Genomic DNA, 13,520 nt, shown 5'->3' with positions numbered 1-13,520 from the left:
CTAAAACTAATGAACTAAAACTATAATAGTAAATCAATAATAGTAAAATAACACAGGTTTGGAATGACCTGAGGGTGATTAAATAATGACAGAATGGTCATTTTTGGGTGGACTATCCCTGGCTGATTGAATCTTCCATCCAGAGACAGTTCAGAATCTTTAAACTGGATCACGTTGTGGGAGGCGTCGACAAGGAGCTTACATGGGTGCCACATTATATCCAAGTCTATCATAAGACATTGTAAGAGCCTCTCAGTCGAGAGGGAAAGAACGGTTCTGCATCGCTGCATATTCTACTAAAAATCTGCAAGACTTAGAGAGGAATCATGTCAGTCTGAACGACGACTGCTACAGTAACTTCCCAGCAGTGGCTATACGTCATATTGGTAATCCCTGCTTCTACATCTTTGGCTCATTCTGTTCCCAAAGGGAAGTTTTTTTCAGTGTGATTGTCTGTAGGCTGATGGCATCCTCATATGATCGCAGCCGCCCGTCTTTCTCCGTACACCATCACATTCTCACCTAAAGAAATCTAACGTTCAGTCAATCCCACAAACACACATACAGCCAGCCGAGTCCAGGAAGAATGTACCATTCAGATGTGAAAACAAAACAGTGAGAGTATTTAGAAAAACTGCAAATAAACAACATGTTAGTTGACAAGTTAAAGTGAATCATTCACATATACAAGTGATTTTACCAAAGAAAACACTTCAGGATTTCAAAGTACTTCTATAGCTCCCAGGCATTAGCGCTTATGCCCACGCCATTTCCCTAGCATTGATCTGGATCCCGGTGAGTGACAGAGAGAGAAAGAGAGCTGGATCACCACAGAGAGCAACGCAGATGGTCTCATCCGGGAACACCAACAGCTCAGGTCATCATCAACATCAGGACAGGAAGTGCCAGAGGGAAAAAAACTTTGGCTTACCCAGAAGCCCCATGACTGCTCGAAGTGAGGGGGCACGTCCCAAAGGAATATTTTATTGCTCAGTGCTCTTTCAAAGACCTGGAGATTTATTGGAGATTTCATTTGTGTTTTATTTATGTATCATCTTGTTCTGAATTCTTTAGGAGAAGTAAAAACATATCATAAAATGTATTTTATATTATAAATAAAAAATGGTTTAAAATCATTAAGTTGCACAATTAGGTTTAAAGAAGTCTCATGATCACCAAGGATGCATTTATTTGATTAAAATATAGTAAAAATAGTAATATTGTATATTGTTACAATTTAAAATATCTGTTTTGTATTTTATTATTTTAATTCTATTTTAATCTATTTTAAGGTGTAATTTACGTATTCCTGGGATGTAAAGCTGCATTTTCAGCATCATTACTCCAGTCTTCAGTGTCAGATGATCCTTCAGAAATCATTCTAATATGCTGATTTGGTGCCCAATAAACATTTCTTATTATTATCAATGCTGAGAACATATTATATGCTTGCATATGCTTAACATATGCTTAATATTTTTGTCAAAACTGTGATACATTTTTCTGGATTCTTTGATGCATAGAAAGTTTAAAAGAACCGCATTTACTTAAAAAATAGAAATCCTTTGTAACATTATAAATGTCTTTACTGTCACTTTTGACCTTTAATGCATCCTTGCTAAATAAATTGACTAATTTCTTTAAAAAAACAAAACCCTGACCCCACACTTGCATGTTGCACATACACTTGTACAACACTGCACATTGATGGCTACGTCCGAATCCAATGTTATCTTCACTTACTGTCTCCTAAAGCCTGGGACACACCAAGCCGACGTCAAAGAGCTAGCGGCGATGAAAGCTGACTGTGTTGTCGCCTCTCCTCCGCTGCGTCTAGGCCAAAAGGCTGCGCTTAAACACTCTGAAAGGACTAAAGGCGACGGTCAACTATTATGTGCGTTCTGCGCCTGCTTGTAAGTAAAAGTCTATATCAACAGGTTTCAATAGTCTATTTTCTTCATTCAAAAAGGGAAACAAAACTAGGACTGCAGATATACAAACTGTAAACAAAGCAGCGCTTGCTTACCATTTTGAATATCAATCATGCTGAGCACTTTCTTCATTCCAGTTGGCTCATGTTTTTATGAAAATATTCGTGCATTCGAATGCTCAGGTAAGATTACGTAAAAATGTAACAGCCTACTATCTGTACCGGCTTGCTTTCATCACTTTCGCTTTTGTTCTCGTGCACTCTCTCATTCGCTAAGCTGAACAGCCAATCAGAGTTCTCTCTCACCGACGGCCCAATGTGGATTCAACAGGCTGAATTGGCCCTTAAAACTCAGACGGCATCTGACTAGAGCCAACTGTGCGGAACACACCAAAAAAAAACGAAGCTGACACACGCTCAAAAATGGTCTAACACTGCCAGATGGCCGACCGGCTTGGTGTGTTATACCTTCATCTAATCGATTTTTGAAGGCAGCATAGATGTATCCTTCACTGCCTTTTATTTCCCACAATCCTGTGCTTCCCATTCTGTGACAGGTGAGATAAAAAAAAAAAAGATGTCTGAAAGATGCAGTTTGTGTTCGGTTTGTGTGTAAATGTAAGTTTTTGACCAACATTTTCCACTTCCGATGTCACTTCTAGCGAGAAATTACTATTATAGTAAGTAATAAAATATTTGTTTAGTTATCACCAAAGCTTGCTCTATTTTGCTGTAGATCATTATGCTACCACAGAAGTCTGTCTGAAATCAGTTTCGTGAGATACCTTCATGTGGAAACGCTGCCTACAAAGTCATTGCCTGATAAGGCAGCGAGGCAACAAGTCAGCTGCCTAAATTTTCGGACGCAGCCGATGTCTCTCTTATTTAATACACCGATCTGAGGTCTTGGAGTCTTTACTAATGAGCTGATGAGTTGAATCAGGTGTGTTTGATTAGTGAGACATCTAACTGTGCAGTGCTGGCAGTTCTCCACACCCAGGGTTGAGAACCACTGTCCTAGATACATACAACACACAGTGCCCTACAGTGCCAGAAATAGTGATAATCTCATAATTGATGGAGCTTACATAAGTAATCCATGAGTATTTGGAGTTGATCAGAAATAATCTTGAAGTGTTAGGCGGTGATGCATCCCCAGTGTGACTCATAAATGTCAAGTTTACTTCATCTTCTCTTTTTGGAGTACCGTATATATCTGGCTCTGCCTGTTTTGCTTTTCCAGCAACTGCTCTCATCGGTGATTTAACAATTATAATGACTGCATACATAGATAATATGCACTAAACTGAAATTTTTTTAGGACATTCAAGTTACTAATAATTCTAGTTTTTGTGGGACTGAGGAGTCACAATCATCCAGAAAGATGTAAATGACTTTCCTTAAAGAGATATTTCACACCAAAATGAAAATTCCTCGTGCCTTTCCAAACCTGACTTGCTTTTTTCAGTGGAGCACAAATTAAGATATCTTTACAAAAATATAGACACATTTATATATATATATACATAAGTGTCACTTCAGATATATATATATATATATATATATATATATATATATATATATATATATATATATATATATCTGAAGTGACACTTATGTGATCTACATAATTAATAATTCATGATTCATTCTCTTAGAAACAATAATAGTCATACATCAGTACAGGTCCACCATTTCAAGACTGCACAATGCGTTAAAATGATATAACAATGACACTATAACAACACAGTCAAAGGTGCCAAACAAACCATGTTAAACCAGGGCCTTTTCCCTTTCTGATATCATGTTATAGACACTCCTCACTTCTCTTGTATGCAAGCTTGCTTTCTCAGGATCTCTGCTCCTGTGCTACGGCCCCTCTGGAGTCCCCCACCCCCTCCGGGTTCAGTTGCCCCCATTGTTCGTATGTCTGGAACAGCGCTCCTGGCTGCAAGAGACTTGAATAAGGGACACCCAACCCCCTCTACCCTTCTTCACCCACGGTCCAACTCTGTCAGCCGCCCTGAAGTTTTTTTTTATTAAAGTAACACTGTGCTTTTATGATGGGGATCCAAACCTTTACATCAAGCCCCCAACCCTCTCTCACATACACACACACACACACACACACACACACACACGTTGAAAGGCAAATGCCAAGTCTTTTCCGGCCCTTCTGAAATCCAGCTGCTGGGAAAGTTCATGGTCAGCTGATTGTGCTCTGCCCCCCTCCATCTCTGAACAGAATTAAACAGAGAGGAGATTGGAGAAGAAGAGAAGAAAGAGCCTGCTGGCATATCTCCAGTGCTGTGGCCACATCAGACTAACAAAACCTCTTGATCTGCACTAAACATGACACAGGAGCAGGGCCGTAACCAGCATAAACATCAAGAGGGACAAACAATTTTTAGATTTGTTCTGCGATCTTCAGTATTTGATTACATCTAGAAGTTTGTCTATCATCACCATGTCTCATAGTTTATGATGGTGAAGGCTTAATTTTTACATATACATATATGTGTGTATATATACATAAATATATGTGTGTGTGTGTGTGTGTGTGTACTACCATTCAAGTGTGTGGTCAGTGGTTTTAAAAGAAAATAATGTTTTTTAATACTTCAGCAAGAAAATACAATGTACAGAACTTGTACAGAAAATCCAATGATAATGTTATAAAAGGTTTCTATTTTAAATAAACACTGTTCTTTTGAACTTTCCATTCATCAAAGAATGCTGAAAAATGTATCAGTTTCTACAGCAAATCAGCATATTAGAATGATTTCTGAAGAATCCTGATCACAAGTCGCGACACTGAAGACTGGAGTGATGATGCTGTAAATTCAGCTTTGACACCACAGCTATATATTTTTTTATTAAATACATTAAAATAGAAAACAGTTATAACATATATATATATATATATATATATATATATACACACAGAATGTGCAGAATGTGTGTGTGTGTGTATATGTGTGTGTGTATATATATATATATATATATATATATATATAAAATTTGAGAGAAATTCATTCACATCTGTCATTGTCAATCATGGGAATTTGTAGGCCAGATGCAGAATGAAGTTGACAGTTGAATGAAGGTTAGGAATGATACCATGTGAGTGAGTGAGAGAACAAAGAAAGAAAGAAAGAAAGAAAGAAAGAAAGAAAGAAAGAAAGAAAGAAAGAAAGAAAGAAAGAAAGAAAGAAAGAAAGAAAGAAAGGAGGAACATGTACATAAATATTCTACTCAGAAGTGTCACCTAGTATAATGCTGATGGGAGTGACCTGCATTTCTGCTGCAGTGTCCAATCCATCCCTGCAGAGACCATTAACACCTTTAGCCCCACCTAGCACAATACACTACAGTACACAACGCCTCTGCTCTGACCCATCATTTGCTTTTGGTTTTGAGTTGACCACATGACATCACTCACCAAGACATCACAGATAAACTATTACCAAACAAATATAACTCTTATTTTAAGTGTGCCATCATATCCTCTAACTAAAACTTGCTGTTACATACTTATTAATCTTCTTGACAGTCATTAGTAACGCATTACACTTGGATATTCTGGAAGAACTTTCAGAGCTTAGCGCCAATAATAATCTACAGGACTGAAATGCTGTGTAAGAAATAACAAAACTTCAAAATGAAGCAGCACACCATACTTCTCATATTTAAAGGTGTGATTATCACACAGACTCTCTCACACTAACACAACATTCCCTAGTCATCAAGCCATATGCATAACAGCAAGGAATATTTTGCACTAAGATGGATAAATCCTAATCATGATTCAGTTCATGTGATGTTACCTCAGACAACATTAAACATAAAACAAATACTAAAGATAAGGTTAGAAACATTTTTTTTTTTTTTATTAAGTAAATAAACTTCAAATACACAAACTGATGTAATATTTAAATGGAGCTAAGTGGTTGTTTCTTTAGGCATGTTATCATTATTTTGCACTTTTTGTTTTTAGCTGATTTGTTTTTGTGAAGATAATACAATCTCTTGTATTATCTTCACAAAAACAAATCAGCTAAAAACAAAAAGTGCAAAATAATGATAACACGCCTAAAGAAACAACCACTTAGCTCCATCAAATTCAACAGCTTTCTCTTATTTGACTTGCTTATCTTATCTTTCCTGCCACTTTCCAGTGAATTAATACATTTAGCTGCAAACTAAACCAAGGACAAAAACAGCTCACTGTTGTATTTTTCAGATTTCACAACAGATAAAGTGCTCATACAGCTCCAGATATATTACCACAGCATTAGACCACAGTCCACCTCAGAGAACAATGGTGGCAAATCAAAGCCATGGGGTCAAAGTTTACATTTTTACTGACCACTGCTAAACAGTGTCTAATCAAAGACAATTTGACCAAAACAAGCTCCTCGATATGACCTTATGCCTCAGGCACTGAGTGCAGATAAACATTAGTGCGCAAAGACATAATTAGGATCACAAGCTTACGAGAGTGCAGCGGTTATGACCTAGTTCCTACCTTCTGAAGGCTTGTAGGGTTGAGTTGGGTTTTGTCAATGATTTTTATTGCAACCTGAGAAGACACAAAGTTAAAAATCATCAGAATGCAGCTGACACATTGACTTGACAACTAAATTGCATATAAAAGGAGCAATCACCTGTTAAATTATGCTAACTGTGCACACCTCAGTAGGTTGATAACATAATTGCTTTTGGTCAAGGTGTGACAAACCAGATGAGCAAATGTAAAAAAGTTATTATATACATTTTTCATTTGGCATTTGGCTCAAAAGGTACAGCAGAGACCAGTCTGGTCGCAAAGTAGAACAAGAAGTTTTACCTAAGAGTCAATCAGAGGAGCCTTGAGAATCTTTATTCATCTAATTCCCCACATTAATATACATCTTACCTCCTTGCCGGTCAAAATATGGCGTGCCAACTTTACTTTGGCGAAATTGCCCTTGCCGATGGTCTTGAGCAGCCGGTAGTTGCCGATGTGTGGCAGTTCGTCCGAGCAGGAGGCGATGGAATTCCGGCAACGGGCTCCGAGTGAGCGACTCGACCATCCCGAGCCCTTCTCTGAACGACTGGCTGAGAGAGAGGCATGCTGGGGGTTAAAGAGAAAACGTTACTCATGATGACCAAGCTCAATAAAAGGCAATGTTATTTCAGTGTAGAATATTCAGCACATGAATTCATAATCTTGCCAAATGTAATTAAATTCAGCTTCAAGAAGTTCACCCAAAAATGTATAATCTGTCATAATTTACACACCCTCACGTCATTTATGTTTTTTGTCCAAACAATGTCCAATCAATAGGGTTTAAAATATTGGACCTGATTGACTTTCCTTGTATGAAAAACAAAACAAAAAAACATTGAGGCATTTTTCTAAATATATTTTTTGTGTGTTCCACAGAAGAAAGAATGTCGTAAATGTCTGGATCAAATTTAACCAGATTTAGATGGGTACACTTAACAGTGTTGTTATAGTTTTTGTTAATTGAAATAAAGCTGAAATTAAATTAAATATAATATTAGCTGAAAAAAAATATTTCAAATAACTGAAATGAAAGTACTACAACTTAAAACTCAAATAAATATAAATTAAAACAAAAGAGAATTATAAAATAAAGCACAAAACAAAATGACTAAAAATGAAACTCATTTTAGTGTATACACTAAAAATAACACTGCTTCAAATCTCAACATACTTTAGGCATAAGTTTTTGTGGTTTCTCCAAGAAAAGCTAATCTCTGCTTTGCTATACATTGCTGACATGTTTCATGTCTGGCTGTTCAAAGATCGTAAGTCTTAAATCTAATCTATCCAGGAATGCATTGCGACACTAAACTGCACTCGCACCTTGATGCGATGTGACGCATGTGGCATTCTCAGCCGGACACTGATCATTCTATGTGGGTACAGAATAATCAAAAAACAAATACAGAATGCATCTTATTCTTGAATTCTGACCAAAAATATCTGTATTTATTGCTTGTACATTCTATATTCTAGAGTATAAGAATATATTGCATATAGTACATCTTTATGAGGGGATATATTTTCTATAGTCTCATGAGCTCAAATTTTAGTGATGGAAACATCTTTTCACACCAATAAGGCTCTTTAAGTGACCCTACATCCCCACACCCCCTATTCCCAACAGTTTGACCATATCATGCTGACATAGACCTCATCGCCTGTCACCCACCCATCCTCCTCCACCACCGCCCACTGCCCCACCCTGTCCAAGCCACACACACATTGATTGTTCCACTGCTGCTCTCTGTCTGATTGCCCTTGCAATTTATATGAGAAGGTGGGGGCAGGGTGTAGAGGAAGAGGGTTTCTCAGTGAAAGCAATATGTCACTGAAATAGATGGTTTAGATGGGGGAAGAAAGCACCTTGCTATAGAGAACAATAAATGATGATGCATTTAGATATTCAGTTTCCTCCAACTTACTGTTTACATGCACTTTAAAAGTTTGATTTACATCTGACTAAAGTCAAGTAAATGCTTTATTGCACCCAAAGTCACACCAGTCTGATTTTTGTCAAAATGTAATTTAAGGTGTGGTCATGTTAGTAAAATTTTGTGGCCAAAAAATCTATTATTCACAGTCAATAGTGTAGCAATGCATAAAGCACTCCTCACACAAAAGTCACTTTCAAACCAAGCAGATTTCAATGGAGTGAATTCTCATGACCAACTTGAACACAAATGAAATCTTCAAATTCCGATTGTATGGATTCCTATTGAAGTTACTGGATTTTGAACGCAAAATTTCAGCAAGCAACACTAAATATTACATTGTGCTTTTGCTACGAAACACAGAGGTGACTCTTCTTTAATCTTTCAAATATTAAATTACGTGTGTATCATGTACATTTAGAGATGAAGTCTGTAGTTCAACAACATGCAGGAGCTTAAAGGGTTAGTTCACCCAAAAATTAAAATTCTTTCATTGATTACTCACCCTCATGTTGTTCCAAACCCGTAAGACTTCCGTTCGTCTTCGGAACACAAATGAAGATATTTTTAATGAAATCTGAACAATTTCTGACCCTCCATTGACAGCTACGCAACTACCACTTTGACACAAAAAGTTTATAAAAAGATCATAAAATGAATCCATATGAATCGAGCAGTTTAGTCCAAATTTTCTGAAGAGACACAAATTATTTTATATGATGAACAGATTGAATTTAGGATTTTTTCACATATAAACATTGATCAGTGAACATTAACAGAAGCTCAACTGAACCTGCTTGATGCGTGAGAACAAACCTCTTGCAGAAGCTCAAACGTACTGCGTAACACGAGAATGAACCTCATTGGTTCTTGCAGAAGCTCAAACGTGCTGCGTAACACGAGAATGAACCTCATTGGTTCTTGCAGAAACTCAAACGTACTGCGTAACACACAAGAATTAACCTCATTGGTTCTTGCAGAAGCTCAAACGTGCTGCGTAACACGTGAATGAACCTCATTGGTTCTTGCAGAAGCTCAAACGTGCTGTGTACCGTGAGAATGAACCTCATTGGTTCTTGCAGAAGCTCAAACGTGCTGCGTAACAGGAGAATGAACCTCATTGGTTCTTGCAGAAGCTCAAACGTGCTGCGTAACACGAGAATGAACCTCATTGGTTCTTGCAGAAGCTCAAACGTGCTGCGTAACACGAGAATGAACCTCATTGGTTCTTGCTGAAGCTCAAGCGTGCTGCGTAACACGAGAATGAATCTCATTGGTTCTTGCTGAAGCTCAAACGTGCTGCGTAACACGAGAATGAACCTCATTGGTTCTTGCAGAAGCTCAAACGTGCTGCGTAACACGAGAATGAACCTCATTGGTTCTTGCAGAAGCTCAAACGTGCTGCGTAACAGGAGAATGAACCTCATTGGTTCTTGCAGAAGCTCAAACGTGCTGCGTAACACGAGAATGAACCTCATTGGTTCTTGCAGAAGCTCAAACGTGCTGCGTAACACGAGAATGAACCTCATTGGTTCTTGCAGAAGCTCAAACGTGCTGCGTAACACGAGAATGAACCTCATTGGTTCTTGCAGAAGCTCAAACGTGCTGCGTAACACGAGAATGAACCTCATTGGTTCTTGCAGAAGCTCAAACGTGCTGCGTAACACGAGAATGAACCTCATTGGTTCTTGCAGAAGCTCAAACGTGCTGCGTAACACGAGAATGAACCTCATTGGTTCTTGCAGAAGCTCAAACGTGCTGCGTAACACGAGAATGAACCTCATTGGTTCTTGCAGAAGCTCAAACGTGCTGCGTAACACGAGAATGAACCTCATTGGTTCTTGCTGAAGCTCAAACGTGCTGCGTAACACACGAGAATGAACCTCATTGGTTCTTGCAGAAGCTCAAACGTGCTGCGTAACATGAGAATGAACCTCATTGGTTCTTGCAGAAGCTCAAACGTGCTGCGTAACATGAGAATGAACCTCATTGGTTCTTGCAGAAGCTCAAACGTACTCCGTAACATGAGAATGAACCTCATTGGTTCTTGCAGAAGCTCAAACGTGCTGCGTAACACGAGAATGAACCTCATTGGTTCTTGCAGAAGCTCAAACGTACTCCGTAACATGAGAATGAACCTCATTGGTTCTTGCAGAAGCTCAAACGTGCTGCGTAACATGAGAATGAACCTCATTGGTTCTTGCAGAAGCTCAAACGTACTGCTTAACACACAAGAATTAACCTCACTGGTTCTTGCAGAAGCTCAAACGTGCTGCGTAACACGAGAATTAACCTCATTGGTTTTCGCACGTCAAGCAGACATGCTTGAGCTTCCGTTTACTTCAACTGATGTGTGCGTTGATGAATGTTTCATGTGAATAAAAGCCTAAATTCAACCTGTTCATCATTTAAAGCGATCGTTTCTCTTCAGAAAATTTGGACTAATTATAGATTGTAAAACCAATCTCTTTATGACCTTTTTGAAGCTTCAAAGTGGTAGTTGCATAGCGGTCTATGGAGGGACAGAAAGCTCTCAGATTATCTTAATTTGTGGTCCGAAGATGAAAGAAAGTCTTATAGGTTTGAAACGACATGAGGGTGAGTAATGAATGACAGAATTTTCATTTTTGGGTGAACTATCCCTTTAATTATAACTGCAAATTTAAAAATATGTATTGATCTAGACCTGGTAGGACTATGCAGCGCCCAAGACATAATTCCATATAATAACATGATTCTAGATTCCCACCCCAGACTGAGACAATAGACCGCCTATCTAGCCTGCATCCTGCTCATGGTAGGATAGAAGCACATGTGAAGGGGGTAGAGATGGGTCAGGGTCAGTCCATCCAGACACACATCCTGCTATTGCATCTCATGACTTACTCCCAAAATCCATTTACAGGGGTCTATGTCCTGTCCTGCCCTGCCCTGTGAAGCTTTGCATTTGGTATTGCAGCAAACCAGTTTCCTCTGTGCTGATTTCTTTCACAGCGTTTCCTTGAAATTAATGCACAACAAAGAGTTTTAGTCGTTCACAACATCACTATGCAATATTGTGTTGATGTGAGATAAAAGTCTGTGGGGAAACAGGTGTACGCTTGAGCCAGGTGTGAAGAACCCAGCCAAAACTCAAACGTGCATGGTTTCCTGTCTTGGATAGATGTTTTGCTTTCCTTTTGTAACAGTTTTCTGGTGTGGCTTCCAGAGTAAATGCTTGCAACAAAGCTTTAGGCTTCTTAAACAGGTTCAGTGTAAAAGGCTTTGTTGGTTTGTTCACTCTTTATAGGCTTATGGTTCACTGACATGGAAATAAAACAAACAATATATTGACTTCTAAAGCCACTTTTTGTAATGTCTACTCAAAGATTTGCTTATCTGCCACAAAATTAACAGGCTGCATGCAAACACGAACATGCTACATAACCAGTGTAGCCCAATTCTCTACATGATTTGCAGCATTGGCAGAGAAAGAATTTCCTCACAAGCAAAATGGACAGAACTGAAATATACCTAAATGAATCAAAATTAAAATCAAATAAAGAGCTAGTGAATCAGAATCAAATTGATTCTGGAAATCTGCATCAGTACCCAGCCCTGCATAATAACTGTTATTAATTATCCAGCATATCATGCAATTAATTTGATAACATTTTAGCTGAATGACAGTCCCACTTTGAAAGATTCATGTTAACACGGATAATTTACATAGTTATTGTGAGTTAAACAAATCAAGAGCTTGTGAATCGGAATAAAATTTAATCTGGAAATCTGTATCAATAATATCCCACCTTGGCAATTTACTGTGATAAATTATTCAGCACATCAGAATAGCATTTAATTAAACACATAAAATGTTTAACTGAATGACCGGCCTACTTTGACAGGTTAATTTCAAAAATGGATAATTCACATGGTTATTGTGAGATTCATATATTTAAATGAACATGCAATCTTTCTCTATTCAGCAGATGACCAAATTCTAAGACACGGCCTCAACACCGACTCAGGCCTTGTGACTGAAATGCTATTAGCCCCTATGCTACTTGTTACCCTTAAGTAAGTGTCTCTGCCATGAGTGAAACATCTGAATAACTAATGGTGCAATCCTCATGACTACAGATCAAAAGTCTCACCTTGGCATCAGATGAGAGAGCCAAACAAAAAGCCCCAGCTGAGGCCCATCTGCTAACCGCACTCCGCAACCCCCCACCCCATCAACTAGTAACATAACCCCCTCATGTGCCCGCACACACATAAGCCAAATACACAAGGAGACAACATCAATATCAGTTGTCAAGAGCAACTATTGGCTTGGCAACGAAACAGGGGGTGGCACAATACTTCCACAATGACTAGCACAAAAAACATGCTGATTGTGTGATTGTCGCTCATGGTCTAAACACCCTCTTGATTCAAAAACATGCTCAGAGTTAAAGGTTTGACTAGATAAACATGTTTTACTTGTAGTAGCTGGCCAAACCAAATGATAACTGCATTGTGGTGGACAACATAATGTATTAACTTAAGCTGACTTGAAGACACTGATATACTGGACTGGATATTGACCACAGTAACATTAACACAACAAACTAGTAGTGCTATGAACAAGACATGCCACAGACTTAGACCAACCAAGAAGCAAATGCTCTTTATAAAAGATGCGCCTTCAACTTCAGTTTTGCTTTCTTCACAGCAGACACAATAACCTCTTTATTCAGAACATGAATGTCTAGGCCTAGGTTTCACTGGTTCCTCAAAAAAAAAAGCCACCAGGCGTGTGGTACCCCTGCCTATCTGAACTTTACATTGGATCAGCTTTCGTGCTTTACTGAGGAACAATGAAAAACCAATCCACTCAGTGAATTTCTTTTGGCTGAAAGTGGAGGTATAATGTCCAGTTACAACTATCTTTTAAAGGGTGTGATAGTGTGTTACTGTTTCTCTTGAAGGGGTCATAATATAAATACATTATTTGACAGACTTTAACAACCATTTCCACCCTCTCGTTAGATTTAAACAAGCTGTTTGTTGCTGCTGTCCCTTTAAGAATTCTATGGAAGGGAAATAAGAGACCAGGTGCAATATAGTTTGCATTACTCCA

The 13,520-nt window shown here is 38.3% G+C and overlaps 1 protein-coding gene across 5 annotated transcripts in view; it reads right to left on the bottom strand.

Annotated features, from left to right (window-relative positions):
• The window catches only part of mark4b (MAP/microtubule affinity-regulating kinase 4b), a 56,651-nt gene that overhangs the window by 22,315 nt on the left and 20,816 nt on the right, over window positions 1–13,520 (bottom strand). For all 5 annotated transcript variants that reach the window (XM_079885135.1, XM_079885134.1, XM_079885136.1 and 2 more), the window contains 2 exons: window positions 6,849–7,046; window positions 6,459–6,512 (listed from right to left, as the gene is read on the bottom strand). In XM_079885135.1, the coding sequence (XP_079741261.1) occupies window positions 6,459–6,512; window positions 6,849–7,046 (252 nt within the window). The remainder of the gene's footprint in view (window positions 1–6,458; window positions 6,513–6,848; window positions 7,047–13,520) is intronic.

The sequence above is a fragment of the Squalius cephalus genome, assembly GCF_949319135.1.
Source record: "Squalius cephalus genome assembly, chromosome: 11".
Taxonomy (NCBI): Eukaryota; Metazoa; Chordata; class Actinopteri; order Cypriniformes; family Leuciscidae; genus Squalius; species Squalius cephalus.
Note: the sequence above shows the minus strand (reverse complement) of the source record. Positions and strands in the feature narration are given on the sequence as shown.